Source organism: Microtus pennsylvanicus, chromosome 16 (assembly GCF_037038515.1).
Source record: "Microtus pennsylvanicus isolate mMicPen1 chromosome 16, mMicPen1.hap1, whole genome shotgun sequence".
In the NCBI taxonomy this organism is placed as follows: domain Eukaryota; kingdom Metazoa; phylum Chordata; class Mammalia; order Rodentia; family Cricetidae; genus Microtus; species Microtus pennsylvanicus.
The window spans coordinates 19,857,340-19,882,602 of record NC_134594.1 but is presented as its reverse complement, the minus strand read 5'-3'; the positions used below and the strand labels follow the sequence as shown (position 1 = coordinate 19,882,602).

At 35.3% G+C, this 25,263-nt stretch overlaps 1 protein-coding gene across 3 annotated transcripts in view; it reads right to left on the bottom strand.

The window, feature by feature from the left end:
- Positions 1-236: 236 nt before the first annotated feature.
- Positions 237-25,263, bottom strand: part of Pcdh10 (protocadherin 10) — a 63,060-nt gene continuing 38,033 nt past the window's right edge. The window contains exon 5 of one of the 3 annotated variants that reach the window (XM_075950941.1): positions 237-355. In XM_075950941.1, coding sequence (XP_075807056.1) covers positions 288-355 — 68 coding nt within the window. In that variant the 3' untranslated portion in view covers positions 237-287. Of the gene's footprint in view, positions 356-3,437; positions 7,909-18,742; positions 23,102-25,263 lie in introns of those variants that run through there. The other 2 variants (XM_075950940.1, XM_075950943.1) reach the window with 2 other exon arrangements.

Here is a 25,263-nt window from a genome sequence, read left to right as displayed (position 1 = left end):
TTTCTGGATATTTTTTTCTTATTGTTGGGTGAGTACTTTGTTCCTTCATTTCTCTTTCTGCTATTTCCTGGGCCCTTTCAGCTGGTGTGTTCACAGGGAGGGCTTGCTATTGTTGCAGATTGGGATACTGGAATGAGTAGGGGGAAGAAAGGTTACAGAAGGTCTTTGTGATCTATTGGGGATGGGATCAAAGAGGAAAGGGAGAGGACAGCAGGTTTTCTGCTACAGTGGTATTGATGAAACTCAGGGTACTGGATCTCATGAGTAAGAAAGGTGTGAGTCTGCCTTCAGCCTTCTTGTTGCCCTTGGAAAATCGGTCCTGGTGTTAGCAGGGGGTGCCGGCTGGAGTTGGAGTCTGAGTAGTGGGATAAACATTAGAAGGGGAAGATTGTGACATCACCAGAAGATGGGAACAGGGGCATACAGAAGGCTGGCATCAGTGGTCAGCTACAAGCTGTGGATGAGACTGGAGGATTGGTTCTAGGGCAACAGAGAGAGAGAGAGAAGAAGGTCTGTGAGCAGCCTACTTGATTTTCTGATCAGTAAAGAGGGGTGCTCCCTAGAATTGGGGGCTAGGAGCAGTGAGAGTTTGGGAGGTATAGTAAGAGAGGCTGGTTTGCGGGATCCCCTGGAGAACTTGCAGAGGAAAAGGAAGGCTGAAGCTGCTTTCTGCTACAGTGCTAGGAACAAAAGTGAGGGAACCTTAATTTTATTTTTAAAGGAGCTTTACAAAATAGTGTAAAGAAATCATTGTTACTGACTGTCATCAATTTACAAGTAATTTCTTTACTAATTGTCAATTAATAAGATGGAATTTTAAGGTATATTGTTCATTTTTATATAAGCATAATGTCACAAGTGTGTTACCAAGTTCCTTCACCACAAAATGCAGTTATCTATTTTCTTTAAACAATCTAAACTCTATTGTTCATAGTTGAAAAAATTAGAAATATCAGTATGAATAATTCATGTTCTTGAACATATGGGTATTGGTTAATCTAAAGATGATGAGGAGAGAGCAGGCCCTTTGTTCCATCCCGCCTGGGTAGCTTACACCTGAAATAATCACACAAAAACTATATTCATTTAAACACTGCCTGGCCCATTATCTCTAGCCTCTTATTGGCTAACTCTCACATATTAGTTTAACCCATTTCCATTAATGTGTATCGCCACTTGACTGTGACTTTCTGGCATGAGTCTAACCAGCATCCCTCTCGGGCAGGAGAATCACGGCATCTGCCTGACTCAGCTCTTTTCCCAGAATTCAGTTCTGTTTCCCTGCCTACCTAAGCTGCTGCCCTATCAAAAGGCCAAGGCAGTTTTTTTTATTCATCCAATGAAAGTGACACAAATACAGAAAGACCTCCTACACCATAAAGATATGGTGCTCATAGAAATGTGTTCTGATGTTGTATTAAATGGAAACCATAATATTTAAAGGTTATCTGTATTTTTCCTGAAGAAAAGGAACACCACTATGTACTTAAATTTGATTTTTAAGATACTTTCATATCATTAAGGGTGTAGTCAGTTTCCCTTCTCTTTTGTCACTGGCAATTAAGCTGTTAAACCATTCAGAAAAATTCAGCAGGCTCCCTACTTATCTTTGTTATCATCGTGAGAAATGATTTCAAATAAAAAATAAACTAGAAATCACTGGAATCATTAATCTTTAGATCTTATTGTGTTGACATTACCATGCATTATTACATATACATATGTAATTTCAGAGTATGGTGATGAGCACCAAAAATATGTTGTCAACTACATGTTAAGTAATAGTATAGAAAGAGACCTACCCAGTCCTCCAGCAGTATTTTAAGTGTGGTGCTTAGTACACTGTCAATTTCTGAGTCGGTGTGATAGTTTCATATCTGTTTCGGTGATATATCCTGACAAAAAGCAACTTAGGGAAGGAAAGAGTTTCTTAATCTTACAATTGCAGGTTACACTTTATGGTTTAAGGGAGTCAAACACATACACTCAAGTAGCTAATCATATGACATCATAGTCAAGATCAGAAACAAATGGATCTAGGCTGCTTGCTTGCTTCTCCTATCTAGTTTTCTTATATCTTATATAATTTAGGATGCCTGCTAGGGGTTCGTGCTGCTCACAGGGGCTGGATCCGTTAACAGACAATCCCGTGGAAATGCTCACAGACAATTTGGTCTAGATAACTGCTCAACTGCTACTCTTTTTCCAGGTGATTTTAGGTTAAGGCAAGTTGACATTTTAAATTAACCATGACAGTGGGAGACAGATGATTTCAATTCAAATGTTTGAAATTCAAATCCATGTCATCACTGAAACTATTGCTCATAAACTCAATGCAATTCACCATTTGCACTGACCCAATGTCTATATTTTATTAAGTGATGCTACAAAGGGATTATGTCTTTTTTGCTAACAACAGCAAAAAAACAAAACAAAACAAAACACTAAAGCAGTGTTTACAAATCTCAGAAAAGAGAGAGAACTGATGACCCTTGTGATGATTCTTCTCCTCTCTTATATTATTCTTCTAGGCATATTTAACACATTGTAGAAAAAATAAGAGTTAACATCATCAATTTGTAGTATGTCAAATGCAGTATGAGTTGCATATGTCCTAATCCATGAATTGTGCCAATGAATAAATAAGTCAATGAGAGGAATTCAGTATTAGGCATAAATTATTGAAAGTAAGGAAGAAATAAGGAAGATGGAAAAAAGAAAGGAAGGAAAGAAGAAAGAAAGAGAGAGAGAAGAAAGTCAGAGCACAGTTATTTACTTTTAGTTGTGTGTTTGTGTATGTATGCTTGGTGTGTATGTGTGTGTGTTCATCTGTGAATTAGTAGATACACAAGCACATGTGAGTGAGCACAAGGAGGCCTGAAGTTGACCTTGAGTACCCTGTTTTTTCTTTTTTTATAAGACAGGGTCTCTACATAGCCCTGGTCATCCTGGAATCCAGTATGTAGACCAGGCTGGTCTCAAACTCACAGAAATACACCTGCCTATAACTCAGAGTGCTGGCATTAAAAGTGTGTGCCATCACTGCTGGCTTGGTGCCCTTTTTGATAGTTCTTCACTCTACTTTTTGCAGTATAGTGTGTTACTAAATTCAGGACCTGCCAATCTAGGTAGGCTAGCTAGCCAGTTTACCCCAGGGATTCACTGTATGTACCTTCCAAGCACTGGAATTACTAGTGGCTACCACACAAACCCAGTTTTGGATGTGGATTATGGATATCAAAATTCTGATCCTGAGGTTTACAGAGCAAGCACTTTACTCACTGAGCCAACATCCCAGACCCACAACTTATTTTATAAAGTTATCATAACTTAGAGAAAAAGAACATAAAATTGATGTTTAGGGAAATAGGAAGATATTGGAAGAACAGGGGTAAGGAAAATGATCAAAATACATTGTATGAATTTTTCAATAAAAATAACTACAATAAATATCTTACCCCAACCAAATACAACTCTACATCCAGTGTCTGATGTGCATCAACTTTTCTGCTTTCTTGCATTTCGGCTGTCATTTTGTCACATGTTTAAGCCATATCCTCACAGCCCAATTTTCTATTTCTGAGAAGTAAGTGGAATCAACATTTCCCAAAATATGTCCTCCATAATTCTCCTTTAAGGATGCTAATTTTGTACAAAAACATTTCTTTGGTCAGTGGTTTGGAATATGATGCTAAAATACTGTTAAACAAGATGGTTTTATTGAAAGACTCTCAAGAGACTGTTAACAAGATAAAGAATATTAAATCTTTCAGAAACTGATAACAACACACGACGTCCTTTTGAAAATGAAATTTCCTGTATTTTCCTTTTCACTGACTCCCAACTAGTTAGTGAAAGCGATGCTTTGGTAACATACACTGTGGGGTTTAAGCCAGGATGAGTCCCACTTTCATTCTTGCCCCATGTATTGTATTATTGACTCTTTCTGAGGAGGAATAAAGAAATATTTGTTCACTATACATAGGGCACTGAAGACTGTTCAAAGAGGCTATTCCACTCTAGTATAGTTTAGTAATCCACTGCATTTATTGGCGTTACTTACAAGAACAGGGATGATTCCAAGACTGTGCATCTTGTAAGTGCCCACCACAGCAGGTGAACAAGGAGGCTGTACCCCTGGAGCTTTCTGCCCAGTTAGCAGCCAGACACTTCAGAGAGTTCCCTCTCCTAGCAATTGCTTGGCGATTTCCTAACCTTAAGAAGTAACCTTGTGAATCTTTCTTTGGGATCCTTGCGAGATTCATGAACATCCTGAGTCATGAGCTTCTCTTTCCTTTCCTGGCAAGATTATTTCGATTCATTTAAAAAAAATTAACTATTAAAATCCTATATTTTGATAAAAATAATAAAGGCAACCAATCCATAAGAACTTGGTATCATTATGTATGTAATAAAGGCTTAAATTAAATTTAACCACTAAACTCTTCTTATCATTCTTGTTGGTTGTATCATTAGTTATGAATAAATCACACAGTCATAGTGTAGAGATTTATGCTTCTGAAACAATTTCTCTTTAAAATTCACAAACTATTTTGGTCCTTTCCAGCAAAGCATTACCTAGGGGAGTACTCCATCCCAACTTCTATACACTGAGAGAATGACAAGTGCACACAGGTTATAGGTCACTTCCAAGCTTTACCATTCACTAGTCTTATCCTTAAGCGATAAGTTTACATATATCATCTTGTCTTGTGTTGGTGTGTGAATGAGATCCCTTTCATGTAAGTGATGTGACAAAGGACACACTGTATTTCAGATGGACTGCTCAGACAACTCTGAGAGCATTTGCTTTCTCAATAAACTCATAATTATTTGCAGTTTGTTTTAAAGACCATCCCGGCATTCTTTGCCTGGTTTGTGCTATACTATTGAGTCACACAAAAACACATGGTAGAGATTTTGGGTTTTATCATATTTTAACAAAATGGCATCATTTATAACACATATCAGAAGAATATCTAAATACAAGTAATCTTCATGAGATAATAACTATAAACACTGTATTGGGTCACTAAGTGGTTTGCAAGGTTTTTTTAGAGAGTCTTCTCTCCTGGGCAAGGAACTTAGTTGAGTTCAGGGTAGAGTGCAATCACAGAACATAAAACAACTCTCTACCTATGCAATAGAGATATTTTTGTAAAATATCATCCCCTAATGAATTGTATATATGATCAAATTTAGATGTGAGAACTTATCTGAGTCTCTGAATTAACCATGAAACATTAGGAAGGATGTATGGTTTTCAAGCAGTACAGGTAGTGATCCAGAAATCTTAGCATCATATTAGGTCCTATTGTAGGAGCTGCGGGCCTCTTTCCACAGCCCGGCTCCTGGCTGCCTGGCTAGCTTATACCCCGAAATAACAACACACAAACTGTATTCATTTAAACACTGCCTGGCCCATTTCTATTAATGTGTAGCACTGAGGTGTGCTTACTGGGAAGATTCTAGCCTATGTCTATCCTGAATCAGAGCTTCATCACATCTGCCTCAGAGAGCAGAGGCCTGGCATCTGAGCTCACTTCCTTTCTTCTCAGCATTCTGTTCTGTTTACTCCACCCACCTATGTTCTAACCTATCAGGCCAAGCAGTTCCTTTATTACTTAACCAATGACCTTCCTCCATCAAGGTCCTTTATTTCCTATTTGTTCAGCTAGTTTTGAAGGATGGTTCTAATTCCTTATATGCACTAATTTGTTAGTGCATGTCTGAAACATTCAAATTTTCAAAATTTTGTCATTCATCCCAGAAAAAAAGACATTTCAGATTGTTGTGTTTTAAAAATGACAGTTTCAGAGCAAACTGACAATTTTGTTTTCCTAAAATACTACTTGAATTATCATCATTTCCATCCATACATACTTTGAAGATTAATAAGTGGTAGGTTTTGCAAGATGCCAAAAATGGGAAAACTCCTTAGCCTAGATGTAATGCATAACTATGCAAACCATTGCCTCCACAGTTCTCTGTTAATTGCCATTGGTTTCTAAGTGTTTTTCATTTAAAATGGTTACCATTTTACTTTAATGTCAAGTGTAAGTGGTTAATATTGCTCCATTCTGAATAAACTAGAATTTATGGCATTTTGTCTTGAATTTTAAAACTTTTTGTTGTTGTTCTTGGTAACCAGTGTAGATGAATTTTTTCAATCATTTATAAGGATTATAATTTTATGAGAAGGCATGCCCTTTACATATAAAAAATATTCCTTATGTATAACAAATTCAGAAAGCTAATTATGAGATCTACTTAACTGAAAGCAGTCAGGATAATTATAGAATATTAAAAGTTAGCAGAACATACTCAAAATAAACTTAGTTTCATGGAATCTGTTCTTAATAAGTTAAGGGTTTGTGGCAAGCTTTGACTTTACACAGACACACTGACTTCATTTACTTTCCCATTATTGGGGGGAAAAAGAATGCATGAAAGTATTTCAGATACTATTCTAAAAAGAAACATTTTCTTTCTGTGTATGTGTATTTTGCCTGCATGTATGTATGTGCCCTGTGTGAGTACCTGTTGACTAGGAATGTGAGAGGCAGGACTGTAATTCATTAGACTTTGAATTCTGGAAAGTTGTAAACCTCCATGTATCTACTGAAAATGGATTCCCATTAACTTACAATAGCAATAAGTAATGTAACGTGCTAAGCCATCTCTCCAGCCCAATCCTTTTTAAATACTCTGGGCATGCCTCTACTGGCCCTGGGAACTTGCTTCCTTATGGAAGAGAACTGTGTGGAAGGGATCTGGTGGAATGTTTCATTGTTACTATGTGGGATTTCTATTACCTTGCTGAAATGCGTTGCTTGCCATCTTTGGCCTATCAGATTGGATAGACATTTCTACCCTCATAACACTCTCCTCTGCAATGGAAGTCAGGCGCCATTGTCCTTGAAAAGTAGAAGAGCTTTTGTTACACTAGGTTTCTTGTTTTGCTTCACAGGCATCATTTTGGTACTAAAAGGATAACAGTTATGAACGGATTAGGCCCTTCTTAGGCAGGAGAATCCTGCCTGGGATAACAGTCTCTGTAGTTACAAATTCTTCAATAATCTGTCAGAAACGGGCTGTGCTGTGTAGCGCTGCTCATTTCTATATCTCATTTTGGATTGATGTACACGCACTTTTATATCCTTCGGTTCGATATAACATTTGGCCTTTCATGTTCTCAGTTTAAGCTCCAGGGAATTCAAAGATATTTCAAAGTGTAATTATGCCAATCTGCATATAAAAGGCGATATGTCCTACAGAGGGTTTTATGAAAAAGCAAATGCTTTCAAAGAAGAAAATTAGAAGTAATTCCCACAACTGAAAGTCGCCAAAGTTAATGCATATTTCATTTGACGAGAACACTTTATATTTTTAAGCCAATATATTAATCCAGAAAATGGTGGGGATTGTGTGTGTGTGTGTGTGTGTGTGTGTGTGTGTGTGTGTGTGTATGTGAAGTGATGAGGAATAAAGCAGAAGTGGAAATTGAAGAGCAAAGCAAAGAAACAGCAAGTGCACGCTATATATGTTGTTTGGAAAAATAGCCACATGGCACCAGAAAAGTCAATACTTATATTACAGTAACAGACAATGAGTTTCTCAATTATCTATTGTATTAGCTATCTATTGTTGCTAAACAAGACTCCCAGGAAGAAAGCAGCGTAGTCCTCCCGTATTTATCTCACAGTTTGTGTGGTTTGGAATTAGTGCAGCTCAGTTAGTGCCGGGCTGAAGTCTCTCGGGAGAATTTCCGTCACGCTGTCTGCTGGGGAGCAGTCTTATCTGAGTGCTGAAGTTGAGAATCGACTTCTGAGATCCGTCATGTGGTTGTTTGCTTGCCTCCATCTTTCGTCAGCTGAGCCTCTCCACGCAGCTGCATCCACAGCATTTCTGCAAACAGCACAAGAGACAGCAAACAGTATATATACAAGGAGCCTCTCAAAGGGGAAACCAAAGAAGCTGTTCTATCATGATGTCACAGAAATGTCTCTTGCCTCCTCCCACTGTGATTTCTCAAAGCTGGCTTGTTATAGCCCACCTCCCTTCAAGAGATAGGTTTGAATAACAGAGGCTGTCTCCCTTCATGTGTCTGTTCTTGCAAAGTCATTTTTTAGCCTTTTTTAATAAAAAATGCAAACGACCTTTTAAGAAGAAAATCCTATAATGATTTTAAACTGAACAAACATATTTTTTAAAACAAACTCTTTAAGTATATTTTTTCAAGCATATTGCTCTTCAAATTTAACTTTTTGATTTCAGAATGCTTCTATCACTTAAAATGATGAAAAAGCGGTATGACTTTTAAAGTGTTTCTTTTTATCTTTTAAGGGAGAATTAGCATTTAAGAAACCTCAGAACATAGCCGTGTGATTCTAAAGCTAACAAAGTACTTAGCAGAGAAGTTGAGCAGCATATGGTTATCCTAGTTCCAAACAGTAAACTGTGGCTGCATGTGCCAATTCTTAATTACCAGCTCATTAACACGCAGGTGTCAATTGCTGGTGGCAAAGGCAATACCCACATGGCCTAGTTTCTGTTGTGCACAGTGTAATTAAATTGACCTCCAGTGCTGAAGCTTGCTAGTTTCCTATTACTATTTAGACACTAATCTCTGGTCCTAATCAGATTAGAACAATATGGCAAATAAATCAATATAAAAAGGAAAATATGCCATTTTGTGCCATTTTTTTTAAAATGAAACTTCATACGCAAATATACCTTAAAAAGAGCTGTCTAAATAATCACTGGTGCTAGATATAACAAGCAACAAATAACAATGTGCATTGCACATACTGAATGTTGATGAGATCGATCTACATTTGATAATAAGAGTACAGTGGTTGCAAAACAAAGGGAAAATAATTTTTTGTAGATGTGACCTTCAGGTAAATGAGTTGGGTGTGCTATGGTTTTCATTGTTGATACGTAATGAAAAATGCATTGTTTAGTTTTACATTTTCATTATTGATTCGAATGTTATTCCATCTCAAACATATCAACACTTTGCAATAAAGCCATACCAAACGTGAAAGCTATACCAACAGGTATTTTACAGCTAAGGTTTCAAAGCTATGATGGATAGGATTATCTTCTGATGGTCTTACGTGGGTACCACAGGGGTTTGCTCACTATGTAGTAATTTATTTTCAAGCTCTGGTAAGAGAAAACAGGAGAGGTAAATTTTTAGACTAACCTTTCTTCCTCTTAAAATTTCCCTAATGGAAAAAAAAATTAAAAACAAAAACACAAGGAACAATAAAAGAAATGTAGAAAAGGTACCTCTTATATTTGGGGAATTTTAAGCACAGTTAGGTGTGCTCACGGACATAACAATATTGGCATGACTTGATTCTTATAACAGAGTAGGAAGATAATATGAGATTTGTTCCTGAGAAAATCTCAGAGGCTCAGAAACTGATGGAGCAAATTAGCCGAAGAGTGAGAGCGAAACTGAACCAAAAGCAGGATTTAAAAAAATGCCATTAGAAGTCATTAGACCTCCCATATGCCCTCATCTACCAGCACAGGTAGGTGATCAAGTGTTCACTATATTTGGAAGAAGAGCTTATCCTTGTGGAGGGTAACAGAAGCAGTGCCTAGATTGGAAGACAGCAGGCAGATGTCTGATCATCATACTAGAAGTCTGGATATTCAGTCTCCCAGGTTTCCTTCCCAATTAACTTTCAGAGCCCCAGCCCTAGGGTTATGCCTCTAAGCAAAAGATCTGAAAAAAAATTTCTCTTGAACATCGAACTTACTTAAGGAAAATATACCTAAACACAGTAGTGTGAACTTTCTAATTAAACTATGCTGCTAAAGGACTTGACAAAAGATTTAGAAAATAAACATGCAATAAAAAGAACCAACGTTGTCACGCACAGAACAGACTTTAAAATAGGTAAACAAAAAACCAAACAACAGAAGTTAGTAGAGAAAGTTCAATGTCTAAGTAATAAAGGGTCTGTGATGAAAGACAGTAAGCAAAAATGATGCAACTAAAGAAATTTTCAGAATTTTAAAGAGTTCCTTTGTGGGTTCAAAGAATTTACGAGGTGCCTTCAGCACAGATTAAAATAGATACGCATTCAATTCCATGGTGTTATGAGCTTTTAGAACTTGATAATAGATTATTCCATGCATTTACAAAGGAGTTAGGGAACCTTCCGAAAGAGTTGTTTGATCAAAATATTCTACTTAGGAAGACAGCATATTGACCTCTCTCAAACACTCTAAGAATGGAGAGTTAAGCAGGGCAGGTAGCGTTGGATCTCAGAAAGCATGAGGATTGGTTGTTGAGGCCAGCATAATGAGTCTGTCTTTATAGCATTGTGTTCCAGTGGTTCTTCTGACTCTAGGGGTTGTATTCTAGTTACCATTATCTGTCAACATGACACAGTCTAGAGAAGAGACTCTCAACTGAGGTATTGCCTACATCAGATGGGACCATGAGCAGGTCTGTGGGAGATGGTCTTGATTGCCCATTATAGGAGGCACAATTCCTAAGCAGGCATTCCTGGCTTATTAAAGGAAGCTAGCTAAGCATTGGTGTGTGAGACCTTAAGTAGCATTTTTCCATATGTTTGGCTTTTAATTTTGTTTTTGTTCCTGCTCTGACTTCTCTCAATGTTGAACTGTGACCTGGAAGTGTAAACAAAACCAACCCTTTTCTCTTTATTTTTTTTTTTTTGATCAGGGTAATTTGTTAGTAATAGAAATAAAACTAGGAAGAGTAACAAAATTCCACAATGCAAGGCCCTCCATAACCTATGTGTCTATAAATGTCAATCATATGAATGCATAAACCACTCTGAAGTAACATTACAGGCAAGATGGTATGAGCAAAGCTATTCTTCATCTTCTCAAACAGATAAATTTTCCTAAGACATGACTGAGTTTGTGTGTGAGGGGTTACACCTGCGCACACACTGATGACTTAACCCTATGGATTATGCATATTTACTCCGTGATTAACCTACATCCCTAGCCGTTCAGCCATATATTCTAATACAGTTGCCTTCCTTGACTCAGATTCTTGTATCTCAAATTAATTAGCCTGTCATGCAGCTAGAATCTGGACTTGATTTCTATAAAAATAAGCATCTGGACTTCAATATAATGACAGTGGACAGTTTGGTTTGGGGGTCTGCCACAATTCTAAAATATCAGATAATGGATATCATTACAGAATTCTTCTTAATAACTTAAAGGATCGAGATATTATTGAGAGTGATATTGACATTTACTTCATTTCTCAAAATAGACAAAGTTGGGGTGTGCTTGTGTGTATGTGTGTTAACAGTTGTGAGCAGATATACATGCACATTTGTGAATGTAAATGATATAAATCAACATAGCTCCTTTTATATCAGTTTTCAAATTGTTTTTGAGATAAAGTCTCTCACTGAATCTATAACTTCTAGATTCAGCTAGACTTGCTGGCAAGTAAACCCTAGGGATTGTTCTATCATTTCCTCCTCAGTATTGGAGTTGCAGGTGTGCACCAACTCTCCTTTCTTAGGGCTGGTGACCAAACACAGGTCTTCAGATTTGTGACACAAGCACCTATAGACTGAGACTGACGTAATAAAGATGAGCTCTTGAGAAGAAAAAAAATGAAATGAATGGAATTTGTGCCCTGGCAATGCTGAAGCATCCATGGTCAGCTCGTATATGCTGGTTCTGTTGAGCTTGTCCATTTTGGGTTTCATAGTCTAAGTTGGTGAGAACGACTGACCAGGTTTCTTCCTCAAGAGGGCACCTGATCTCATTACAGATGGCTGTGTGTCACCATGTGGTTGCTGGGAATTGAACTCTGGACCTTTGGAAGATCAGGCAGTGCTCTTAACTGCTAAGCCAAATGTCAATCAAATTTCAAGCTCTTAAACAGACAGCTTAAATGGGATCAATTATGGCTTTTTTAGAGAATGTCCATGTAAGCTTTCAAGTGGGAAGTAAATTCATCTTTGTTAGACCTATGAAGTGATATAAGTCTACATTATCGGTGATATCCATTGGCTACACTAATGGCACATATGTCTCTCAATTTTTGTCATTTTCAATACCAAAGAACACCTACAAAATGCATGTTTTTAAAGACCATGTCTCTACACGTTCTTTGTCCCCTTGGTCATGCACCTATTTTTCATTCTAGTGAGACGCTGCTGCTTTCTAGAAATCTCAGTTTATTCTCAAGTTATAAACTCATGTCACGGTTTCAAAGATCTTATTGTGATGTTACAGTTAAGAGCCTTGATAACTGGCAAAGTCAAGAGGGCATCCAACAGTATTGTGTCATTGTTTATGTACTCTTGATATCTAGTGATGTAGCCAGATAGTTTGGTATTTTGTTTGTTTACTTGTGTTTTGTTTTTTCTTTACTATAAGGTGGGGATATGCATAGTTGTTCCTTCTTGCTCCAGAATAGGAACCCATGTCTTCCTCATCTGAGTTTCAGGGAGACTGATTTGCTGTGCTTCTGAATGCAACCTCTGTGACACTTTGTGTGGAGTTTTGTGTCCTCTCACATGTTGTGAGGGTATATGACTGATAGCATTTTACTTTCTTGTGTCTCTATCCAGCAACAGGTACTGTGGTATCTACCTCCAAATTGCAAGGAAGCTCCTTAAATACAGGCAGTAACAACTCAGAATAGCTTCAGGAAGTACCTGGAACTGAAAGGTTCAAAGAGTCCCTCTTTCCCTATGATTGCATAAGCCCTAGAGACTGCTGAGAGTCATTCTCTGGTGAGCTGAGCTTCTGTAAATAAGCAGATACATCCCCACCTCCTTCATCTCCCACCCCTCCACACTCCCACTCTTCAGGCCCAGAAATGCCTGGAAAAAAAAGAGACCAATGGAATTGACTGCATGCTGACTATATATTTTTTTTTTAAGTTGCCTGCATTCTGTGCAGTAAACTCCAGGTTTCTAACTTTCATGACCTGTCACCCATACTGACATGGTCTTTGGTGATTTAGCTATGTTGGTAACTCCTCACCATATTCTGTAAATGACCCCAACCAAACATATTTATTTACCAAGTTAGACTTGGTGTTGCATAAGTACTGGTGCTATAACATATTTGCATATTACCAAGTATAGTTGTTCCTGGTGTTTCAACAAGGAGCAGAAGCAGAATGGAAAATTTGCTTGGTGCAGGTTGAAAATTCAGTACAAAGAAAATGGACTAGATTAAAAGTTAAATTTATGGTCAGATTCTTTGATGAGTTGCCCAACATTCATCTTGTCTTTTTATCCATAGCATGAGGACATGAAGAATGACAAGGCCCTGATCCATGCTAAAATACTGTTGCTGGGAAGGACTCGCTTAAAAAGAAAACATAGAAATGGTATCAATATCTACTAAAGACATAGAAATGAGCCAGGCGGTGGTGGCGCACGCCTTTAATCCCAGCACTCGGGAGGCAGAGGCAGGCGGATCTCTGGGAGTTTGAGGCCAGCCTGGTCTACAAGAGCTAGTTCTGGGACCGGCACGAAAGCTACAGAGAAACCCTGTCTTGAAAAAACCAAAATAAATAGATAGATAGATAGATAGATAGATAGATAGATAGATAGATAGATAGATAAAACATAGAAATGAGGTATAATGAGCATATATTCAGAACTATAAAAAATTGGTACCCTTAAAATTTTTAATGAAAATATTACAACTGTTATCTTTTATTTTTACTAACATTGTTTACATTAGTTATGTGTGGTGTTTGGTTTCCTCTGTGTTCTTTTCTAGCCAGGCATTCTTTTTTTCTATCTTGATTTTTAAAGATTAAAAATATTTGAAATTAACATACTATATATTCAAAGCCATTCCCAAGCAAGTATGATCCATGAGAAATGGCAGCTGGCACGAAAATTTAAATACTAACCACCAACTCTTACACAAAGCATTGTCAGAATTTAGGCTATCATTTGCTCCCAGGAAAACAGTGAAATTATTTTATATTATTTTTGTATATTCTTTTTTTTTTTGGTCTTCCTAAGTTGTTTCTTGAGTAGCTACTCAAGAAAAAGAGAAGATTAGAAATTATTTTTGCAAACAAGACTATGTTCTTATCGACATATTTTCATTTCTTTCATGGCATCTCATTGAAACAAGCCCATTGAAAGGAAACCCTCACCTTTGTTCTGTCCTGCCCATCATCAGGTAAATGACCATCTACCAGTGAGACACGGAATCTACTGGGATCCTTAAATTTGTTTACACTCTTCCCCCTTTCCCTATTTTCATTAGTCTGGTCTGAAAGAAAAGTATATTAAAATGCTACCCTAACTACAAAGTCACAATAACTTTATAATAGCCCAATGTTTAGGTTATTAAAGCAAAATTCAATGGTGATTATGTATTTTCAGTGTTTGCTTCCTTTATTACTATCTCATGTGATAATGCAGCACACTCTTCTCTATAAAAGAGTTGTTGGAAATTGTTTCTTTAGGGGGCATGACAAAGTGAATCAGTGGGTACAGTACTTGCTGCACAGACATAAGGACCTCAGTATGAGTCCCCGGGATCCATGAAGAAGTCAACACAACACATCAGGTCTTAACTGCAGCACTAGTAGGAGGAGGTGAAAGGAGAAGGACAGATCCTTGGAGCTGGTGGGCAAGCTAGCACAGCTGACTGGTGGGAGCTCCACATTCAGTGAGTGGCCTTGTTCAAAGAAATGATTACTTGTGTTGACCTTAAACATCTACACATGTGCTTTCACACACAAATATGCACACACACCAAGATAACAAGAATGTATACTACACACAAATGCCCCCAAATTGTTTCATATATATATATATATATATATATATATATATATATATATATATATATATATTTCCCTATGTTTGACACCTAAAATTTAAAAACCTCTTAATGTCCCTGCCAATGTTTGACACTACAACAGTATTTCTTTCCTGAAACTCACTTCCATAGTAGGAGCAATACCTGGACTCAATAGCACAATTTTTACCATTATCAAATGATTTTATCCAGTACAAAATGTTTCGTGTCTCTACATGATCCACTGACAATGCCACTCAGCTTTCCACATATTTCTCTTCACTAAAATTGCAAGCATATTGCAATTTAGAATCAGTGAAGTGCCTTTGAAGTGAGTATTTCCTGCACCTTTTTTTCATTGAGGTGTTGGGAACTTGGCCATGAGCATCCGTCTTATTAGACAATACACCACACTTTCAACTCCGTACAAAGTTTTGTGAGTTTACAGACAATGGAAAAAATGTGAGGACCTATGAAAATATCCTGATGATATCATATGATATTACATTACATTTTAAAATACAATATATGTCTTTTCTGTCTTCTCTTTAAAAATGTTTTATTGAGGTATACCATATCTTTTAATGATTCTTTTTTTTATTTGAACTAAAATCACCCAATCAGTATCTATTTTCATTAACTTAATGTTTATCATTTCTCTCCTTCTCTTTCTCTCTTTCTGTCTCTGTCTTTGTATCTCTGTCTCTATTTCTACTTCTCTCTCATTCACTCTCTTTCTCCCATACACGTGCACACACACCACGACTTTCGGATTTAAACTGACTTGGTATGTTGTAATGTCTGTTATCTTCCTATGGTTCTTGTAAATCATTTTATAAATGATGATAGTTTTCAAATAACATCAAAAGAAAACATCAGTATTGGAGTTATTTCATGGTGCTGAAGACCCTAAGCCAGCTTACTGATAATGAAAGTTATTAACTATCTTGGTAACTTGATGTTCTAAACACTAACTTTGTGATTGCTAAAATCCTCCTCTATCATAAGCCCCCCCCCACACACACCAAAACACACATTTTAAGAGAAGTTGATTGCTGGAAAAATTTAAAGTTTACTATTTATTACAATATTAACTAAATTTAAAAACAAGGGCAAGAAATATTTCACTGGTATGGAAAGATGGCTCAGAGGTTAAGAATTCTTGCTATTTAAATTTGGTAAAAGTGTAATGTAAAATGGTAAAATCGCAACTGCCTGTAACTACAGTTCCATGGGATCTGAGGCCCTCTTGTGGCCTTCTCAGGCACCTGAAAATACGTGGCATACACTCACACAAAACACTTGTGCACACATATGAATAAAATAAGAAGCAATCTTTTAAAATGAGAGAAATGCCACTCGTTTTGGAATGAAGCCCTCATTTTCGAATGAAGCTTATTTTCTGGCTACTGTAATCCCCCAAGTGTATACCTGTGTCTGTTTTCATCCTGTCTTCCATGGTAAAAGAAAAGTTACTTACAATAAAGGAAGGGAAAGGAAAAAAAATGGGAGTTTTCTGATAAGGTAGCAGCCATGTTAAGGTAGTGTCTTTGTCTCCAGAGATGTTAGTTAAAGAATTCTCCAATAATCATCAAAGGAAAATAAAGTGGTAAAATACCGCATCGTTATCATCATTCACATGATGGTTTCACTTAAATTCCTACATGATTTGAAAAATCCTTTTAAAATGAAAATGCTCCTTTGGAAGCATCAATTTGATTACTGATGAATATGGACTTCCCTCTTTTAACTGAAAATGTAAAGGAATTTCCTAAATTCCAAAGAATAAGAGAATTCTAAAAATGTTTTAAACATCAAAAGACAAAAACAAAAAATCAGCCTCTTATCAGGCTAAGGACTGCCCACCTGCAGACAGAGGCTTGCAATTAGGACTATTAAACAGTCTAATTTCATTGAGCAGATATCAAAGACCGTGTTTAGTAATTTTAGAATTGAATAAAAGGCATGCAAAGATGATAATCATATGCAAGAAAGATCCAATAAATGTGCAATGTTCCCAATAAAAATTCAGAAAGGCCATAGGCATCACAGGAGTAGGCCTGATACACTCAGATGTCTGCATGTTTCAAGTGTAGGAATAAATCATTATTTGAGGGTTGTTGAGAGAGCTGAAGGACCTGGCCCTCAAGTGGATGGTTGGTCTGTGTTCTGCTGGTAAGTGGACAGGCAGAGCTGGTGAGCAGATACCCAAAGAATTCTAGACTCACCTTGAGGTTTTGAAATTATCCTTGCTTAACTACAACTCCATTAACTTCATTATGCTGGGATGTTTTCCATTTGCTAATTGCATCCTACAGTGTTTAAAATTGAGCATAGTGATCAGATGTTTAAAATAATAATAAACCATGGTAACAATAACAAGCTACCTATAGGTTAGCATTGTGCTATGTCTTTCCAATAAAGGAGCCTACTGAATTATGAGAAAAAATTCTATCGTTAATAATACTTATCCAGAATGTACAAAGAATGGAGGAGATACTCCAAGATGTGAAACAACTTTTCAAAGTATCTTCTCTCACTTCCTACTTTATGAAACAGTTTAACTTTGAAAAGAGATCATATGGTTTGGTGTGTGGCAAACATTTGGGGAAATGATTCATAGCAAGAATGGTATTTCACATGATGCCCTGTTCACACACACACACACACACACACACACACCTGAAAAGTTTCAAAATGAACTATTGACCGCATCATGAAAAATGAGTTATAATACTGTTCTAGTTATATTTTCTTGTTGTAATTAATTTTCTTTATATATTATCATGTTACTATTTATATTAAATTAATCTAAGGATACACTGTTTATTTTGATCAGAAAAATTTTCATTATTTCATCCTTCTACATTTTCTTGTAATTTGTTTGGTTCTTAAGCAAATTAGAATTTTCCTAAGAGAAAATGTAATAATAGAAACTTAAGCATTGTGATAGCCAGAGCAAGGTCAGTAAATAATACATTTTACATCTAAAATATATTTTGACTTAAACAGAAAATTAATCATGAATGTAGAGGTGAGAAGGGACATAGGCAAACCATAATTATTACTTATAATCTTTCACGGAGAAACATCATTCCAATTAAATCTTTCCATGGTACAGAAATTGAAAGCAAAAATAACCAAAACAAAAACACCTAACCCTATACTTGCTGGCTGATAAAATAAATCTTTGATATTTATTGCTGGTTTAACTAAAAAAAAAATCAATTACATAAATCATGCTTGAGTTTAGGATGTACATTGATTTTAACCTTTAGCTTTTGGGAAGTTAAGTTTTTATAGTAAATTTACATTAATCTAATATTATATAAAATGCACCTTTACTGTGATTCACACGTTGGTGTCTGAAAATGATATAATGTTTTTCTTGTGTTCCATGAACTTTATGATGTCATGGGTTACTCTAATTTTAAATACAGTCTTTGTTTTATTGCTTGCAGACACCCATATTTATGTACAATTTATATGTTAATTTTTGTGAACACGATAATATTTCAAAAGGTTTTTTTTTTTTTTTTTATTTTCGAGACAGGGTTTCTCCATAGCTTTTTGGTTCCTGTCCTGGAACTAGCTCTTGTAGACCAGGCTGGCCTCGAACTCACAGAGATCTGCCTGCCTCTGCCTCCCGAGTGCTGGGATTAAAGGCGTGCGCCACCACGGCCCGGTTATTTCAAAAGTTTTAAGTTAAAATAATCCAGTACTAATTAGAAAAAAAATGTAAACTTAAATAACTTTGGGGTTAATACTGAGATTCACGTTGAATTGAATGCCTATTCTCAGTGTGTAAATATGACAAAATTCTTCAAAGTCTAGCATATGCGGTTTCAAGGGAGACACGATTTTGAGCAGATGTCCCTTAGACCTTTGATATTTAGTCTAAAATTACTAAGTCAGCATCAGTCGTTTTCACAGAGGGTTGCAGTTTTCCGCTGATGGTTTTATTCAAAGCTCCCAGTGACGTCAGTGGAAGATCCATGCATGGAAAAATGGCGTGATATGTATCCTAGTTTTATTTATTTTGGATGTATACAGCAGTATAAAATAATATATTACATTTACACGCATTTTACTTATGTATGGTTATAGCATTCACAGTAACAACACTGCAGTTAAGACTGAAACTCATCTGTTATAATACCCTGTATTCACTCACAGATAATTGTCTTGGATTCCTTCGCTGAGCTGAAGCTCCCTGCCATTCAGCTCAAGGACGTGCGGATGTTTAGGAAGTGCGAGTTCTGTACTCCATAAATTTTTAAGTTGCATGTGAAAATGTAATGTTTTCTGCATTCAGAATGCAGCATTTTCACACCCCTCAAAAACATCTGGAAAGAAAAACTTCAAACTAAGCATCTGACGAGCGTTCAAGAAATAATTTTTTTTCTAATTTTACAAATACTTAAAAAACAGTGATTAGAAATACATGCATGCACACTAAAAGTATTAGAATCAAAGTCATATTATTGCCTGCTATACTCTGGCGGCACACAGCTACCAGCATTCTGACAGAATGCTAAAATCTAAAACCTAAGCCAAGTGTTAGCAGAAAAATTTTTCTACTGAACAGTTTCACAGATTACTGTATAAGGGTTTTGTCTGACTTCTCAGAGGGCTATTTCTTGAAGTACTAACAATATACAAAATAACTTTACTACTTCAGGATGTAAAAAATATTGAATTTAGCAATTTCCTGGTTTTCCTTGTTTAAAAAGGGAACATAAAAAGGATGCTAATGCAAAGCCTTTACCACTACAAAATTAGACTGGAAAAAAATTAAGGACACAGAAAGATACAGTATGAAAAAATAAATAATTCCAGCAATTAATCGAGTATACCAATATTAAAGTATTGGGAGTTCCTTGGGTATTTATGCCACACATAGATATATGAGGGAAAAACTAAACACAATGACAAAAACAATGTCAGTATCTTTCAATACCATAAAGACCTTATTTATCTTGGCAAATATTCATTACATTCAGTTTGATTAACTGAACGGCATACACAACTTCACAAGATTCTACAGTAATATCAGTGCCTACTTGTGACAGATTGTGTCAAAAACTGTAGGGGATATGTTTCTCCCCCCGTGGAAAAGTAAATGGACTTCAACATTTCAAAGCATCTGGGGACAAGTGATAGCAAAACTAAGAAACAAAAGAGAATGGATAATGAAAATATTTATAGCTCCTACGTAATTTCTAACACACAATATTCGATAAAGGCATTGCATTTCATGTTTTCCTAAAATGAAATATATATTACCTAAAAAGAATGACACATGTATTTAACTAACATTGCTATATCTTTGAATTAATTATGATGCAATATTTATATACTTGAGTTGAGGTGATTTTACAATATTATGCTCACAGATTAAAATTATGATCTTACATGTGGATGAAATATTCCTAAAAATTGTCATTTGACATACCATTGAAACCATACGACACTCTTTCCACAGGAAAATTATTGTTTTACTGCTCTATAACTAAGGAGACTAAAGAGTAAGGTGCATTTTGTAATTGGAAGTGTCTTATGGATGGAACACTGTCTAATAATATTGTTTCCCTTGAACATGTGCACAATAATGGCAGAGTCAATGTTAAAATGATCAGATTAAATGGAAAAGCTAGGCTAACTCTCCTTGGTGGGTTTGGAGCTACTTCTCGGATTTCTTTACTTTCTTGTTTCACTGTTCTTTTTAAATACTCTGTCATTGAAACATAATATTTTAGACAATTTTCTGATACTATGTTCCCTTGTAGCTTCTGATTTATTCTGCATGTAATGATAGATAAAGGTTACTACCATTTAATATTGCATGCTTAAATAATTTGCTTCATCAAATTATGTATGTTTTGGTAGAATGATGACTCAATTTGAGTACAATGCATGTTACTCTAGAGAGTTGTTCTAATATATAAAAATAACCAACAATGACTACATGTCAGAAAAGGATGTTTGAGAAATATTGAATATGATATAAAAGAGTTTCAAAAACATTTTAATTCAAATGAATTAGTACAACCATTACATGTGAAGTGAGCATAAAGTGATGTATGTGGATCTTAACTCATGATTGCAAATTGAAGCAAAAATGGTTTTAATTAATGCTAAGTGATTCATCAAGAAAGCGATTTTCTTGATTTAAAAGCAATTAGAAAAACTAACCTTTCCCTCGGTTAAATTATATATAACATTTTCTTACTGATATAGTCTATCATGTAGCATGCTTTGCTTTTGAGTAAAGACTGCTACTGCACCCAGTGAGTGTGTCTGCTTTTGTATCACACATGAACAACTGGTTTCCTTTTTAAATGGTCCCCAGAGAGAGGAATATGTTTACATTATGTTGCTATGAGCTAATTGGCATTATTACAAATTATTATGTGTTTTGACATCATCAAAAGAATGATACTGGATGTCACTCTAAACAAATATCTGAAGGGCCGATGAACTGCATGAATGTATTTTAATGATAAATCTTAATTAAAAGTTAATTTTAAATCATATAAAATTAGATGTAACTCATTTGTTAATTGATTTTAGTCTATCCCTTAATCATTGTGCAACTCAAATTATCAGTGAGTATAGTATAGAACTGTATGGAAACAAAACTTAACATTTTAAAATGTGCCTATAATTTGGGCTGAGGAAATATCTTGATATCTTTCTTGCATTTTTTTTAGAGGGTACTTAAATACCTTCCGTGATTTACTTAGATGAGTCTCTCATACTCTGATTCTTCTCCCTCCCCTGTTTCAATAAACAACAGACAACAGCAGAAAAAAATATGTGAACTAAAGGAAAATACATCTTTCTGAATTTAATAATTAACCTTGTTGACATGAAGGTAAAAGACAAAATTACTTTTTCAAGGCTGACCAACGAAGAATACTCTTGTTAATAAAACACTGACTACATTTAAGCTTTAAATTGTCACACATAATATTGAAACAGCAATGTGTCATGTTTCTATCTCCAAATTTATTTAACTTTTTTAAATTTAGAGAGTTTTTTTATATTTTATTGTTAAGACGTACCAGCTCTGATATTTATATTTATATACCTCTATATATCCATATATAGAGTTATAGATTTTTATTCATGTTTACTTAAGAGTCACAAAACTATGTAAAACTATGTAAAATAAAATTCTATGTGAATTATATGATGAGAACGTCTTAAAATAGTAATCTTCAGTTACATATTTTACACCACAAAATGTACAGACACCCAGATTTTTTCCTAACAACAAATACAAGAGAATTTATAGTTTGTTTATAAAAGCCTTAAATTATGCTAAATCCAAAGCCATGGAAATAGAATCGGAATCATGTAGACTGCGTGATGTTTGGAAACTACATCTTCTGTGCTCCGCCTGACAGTGTTAACAGCTACATCTTTGGCATTGAAAAGTCACAATGAGTTCTTGACAAAATTTTGCAACTGAAAACTTCACTTTCTTTTAAAGAAAGAAAAATGCAGGGCTGAGTAAGGTATGAAAATTAGGACAAACTATTGATATTTTTTTCTCACAGCTAATCTTAGGGACCCTGAATTACCTTTTATTTTATTTTATGGTGAGGGCTGTATGAACTCATTTAAAAACCAACTAATTTGTACCACATCTTAGGAAAATTATATAATATAATATATATTTTATATTTATTTAGAAGCTTTGAAATAGTACAGTAAACACTTTGCAACACGGTGTATAAACTACAGAATGTCTTTGATATTTTGTGGGTCTTTAGAATACAACATTTTTAATACCCCACGGATGAAAAGAACATAGTCACATCTCTCTTGTAAAGTTGGGAGAGTTTGGGGGAACACGTGGTCACACAAAAATAATATAAAACAGTCAAGTTTAAAACAGTGATATTGCATTTGTAATGCACGAATCTCTTTATCTTGATGACTGGCTTCTCATGGTGAATATAAACATCTAAAGGGCTCAGTGACATTTGGAGAGAGAAGGATATATAGTGCTGTAAACAGGCACACACTGATCGGAGAGGCAACGCCGGTTGCCTATGGAGTTTCTACAGTCTGCACATTTCAACTCATTTCTCAGGCCTGCTGAGAGCAATTAGGTCCTACACGTGGCCACGGTGACTCCGCTGGAAAGCTAACACTCAGCTACACACAACTAACGGGATGGCCAAGATAATGAAGTTGAAAAGTTGATGCTTTTGTTGGTCGACTCTGTGCAAATCATACTGCTTCGGGTAAAGCGGCAGAATTGACTAGCATATCCTTTTCCGTGCTGTGAAAAAGAAAGAAAAATACTCTAAGAAAAGGTGGTTGATGTTTGGAGTTCAGAACTGCACAATACCGCATACGAGATCATACAAGAGGAAACTCGGGGTTAACCCCGTGCTGGACCCAGGACGTGCCAAACCGCTGCCGCAGCATTCAGTTGCTTGGCATGGTGAAATTTACAGTCTTGACATTTTAAAAATCCACTGTGGACGGGAGCTACACGTTTAACAGAGAAATCACAAGTTTTACAAAGATTTACTTTTGATTATCTGTGGAACAATTCCTGCTTCACTGTTTGTGTATATATAATCAGAGGTTAGAAAAAAAATAAAATAAATGTATAAACATTATGTTGCTAGAACTAATCTTTTTTAGAAAAAAACTATAAATAATTTTATGAATAGATTTACTTTGATAAACTTTAAAATTATTCATATTTTAATCCAAAAATGTAGGAAAATATTTATGGTGTTCAAAACTTCAAAGATGACTCATAAGCTGTAGTTTTATTTTGTCTTATTTTTAACATTACATAAAAGCTCTCTGGATATAATTATCTAAAATCCTTCCGTGGTATATGATTTTGAATCTACTTTGTCCTTAATAAGAGTCAGTTTTTCTCATAAGAATGCTAATAGAAAAGTGAGGTAACATATATTATCTCGTATTTCAAGTCCTGTAAAATATAAGTTAAAAAGAACAGTACCAAGATTTAGTTGTAAAGATTTATGGTGTCATGTATTTTACTTAGTAGCAGTGTTAAAAGATATTTATTCTCCTTCTTAAGTAACTGTCAGATACTTGACCTTGAAAGAAAATGAACAGAAATCATACCCCTTATATCAGCATCTAATCTGGAAAAGGATAGTTAAAAACATGTACCGAATGCTAAAAATATTCAACTGAAATAAAATTAAGCATATATATGTATGTATATATATATGCATGTATCATTAGAAACTAAGGATTATGTTTATAATGTAATGGAATTATTTTAGTCTGTTGAAACTTTTTCTTTTAAACATTGTTTTCTATGTCTATCACTTCAGTTCTTCTCTGTTATTTCTACTACTTTCAAGAAGATGGTCTATTTTCCAGTTCCTTTGCCCTGATTCTTATGCATAGCCTTCCACAAAAACTTAGTTTCTGATCAGTAAAGCCGTTTGCACCTTGTCAACAGTCAACACACATGCCAGCTGGAACTGTAAATACCAGACGCTCCTGTGGACAGAAATTAGATCTAAAGTGAAGAGAAGTACATACTGCAGAGTGACAAATCTGTAAGTTGCCAAAAACTTTTCTTTTTTTAATATGAGGATACAGTGATTTCCTATATCTCATGATACAATATAGTACATGTAACATTGGACCACAACGTGGTTATTATTACATGTGGGGTCATGTCATAAAGAGTGTTCCCTAAGCAAATAGAAATAAATGGCTCTTTACATCTGGTAAATTTCAATCCCATTTTGTTGTTTTCTTGATGTAAAAATCCTATTTTGTGATATTTGGGAATGTAAGTTATTATAATATGGTTTCTTTATAACAATCACAACTGAAAATCATTTGGCAGCTTAGACTTGTACAGCTGAGAAATTCAGTCCACACAGTGAATTTGAGCAAATCACTACAGTGATAAGAAATCACTGTTTCCCACCTGGACATATTATCCAGAACTCTGACAAAAACTTTTACTTTCCCACCTATACAAAAAAAAAATAGTCTGACTTCAGAACTGTTATTAAATTTCTCAGAATAAGATAGAATTATTCCCACTGCAGTTCTTTCTTTCTCTCTCTCCCTGCCTCCTTCCTTCTATCCCCCACTAGCAAGAATTTTTATTCTTGGAGTTTAAAGACAAAAGGAATTCAATAACTCAGTGGTACTATTAATCTCAATATTCAAAAATATTCATTTTAAGAAAAAAATCCGTCTTACATTAGTGCCGAAGTGAAAGCATTCTGTTCTCACATTAATATATATCTATATAATATATATCTCTTTGATTAGTATGATATCATTTATTATTAAGATAAAATATCACTGGTAAGAAAGTTAGTGGAATAGATCATCTATGTTCAAAATATAAGATAAATACATTGTGCATATGGTTGACAGTTATAGATAAGATTACCAAACACAATTTTAAAACTGTAAATAATA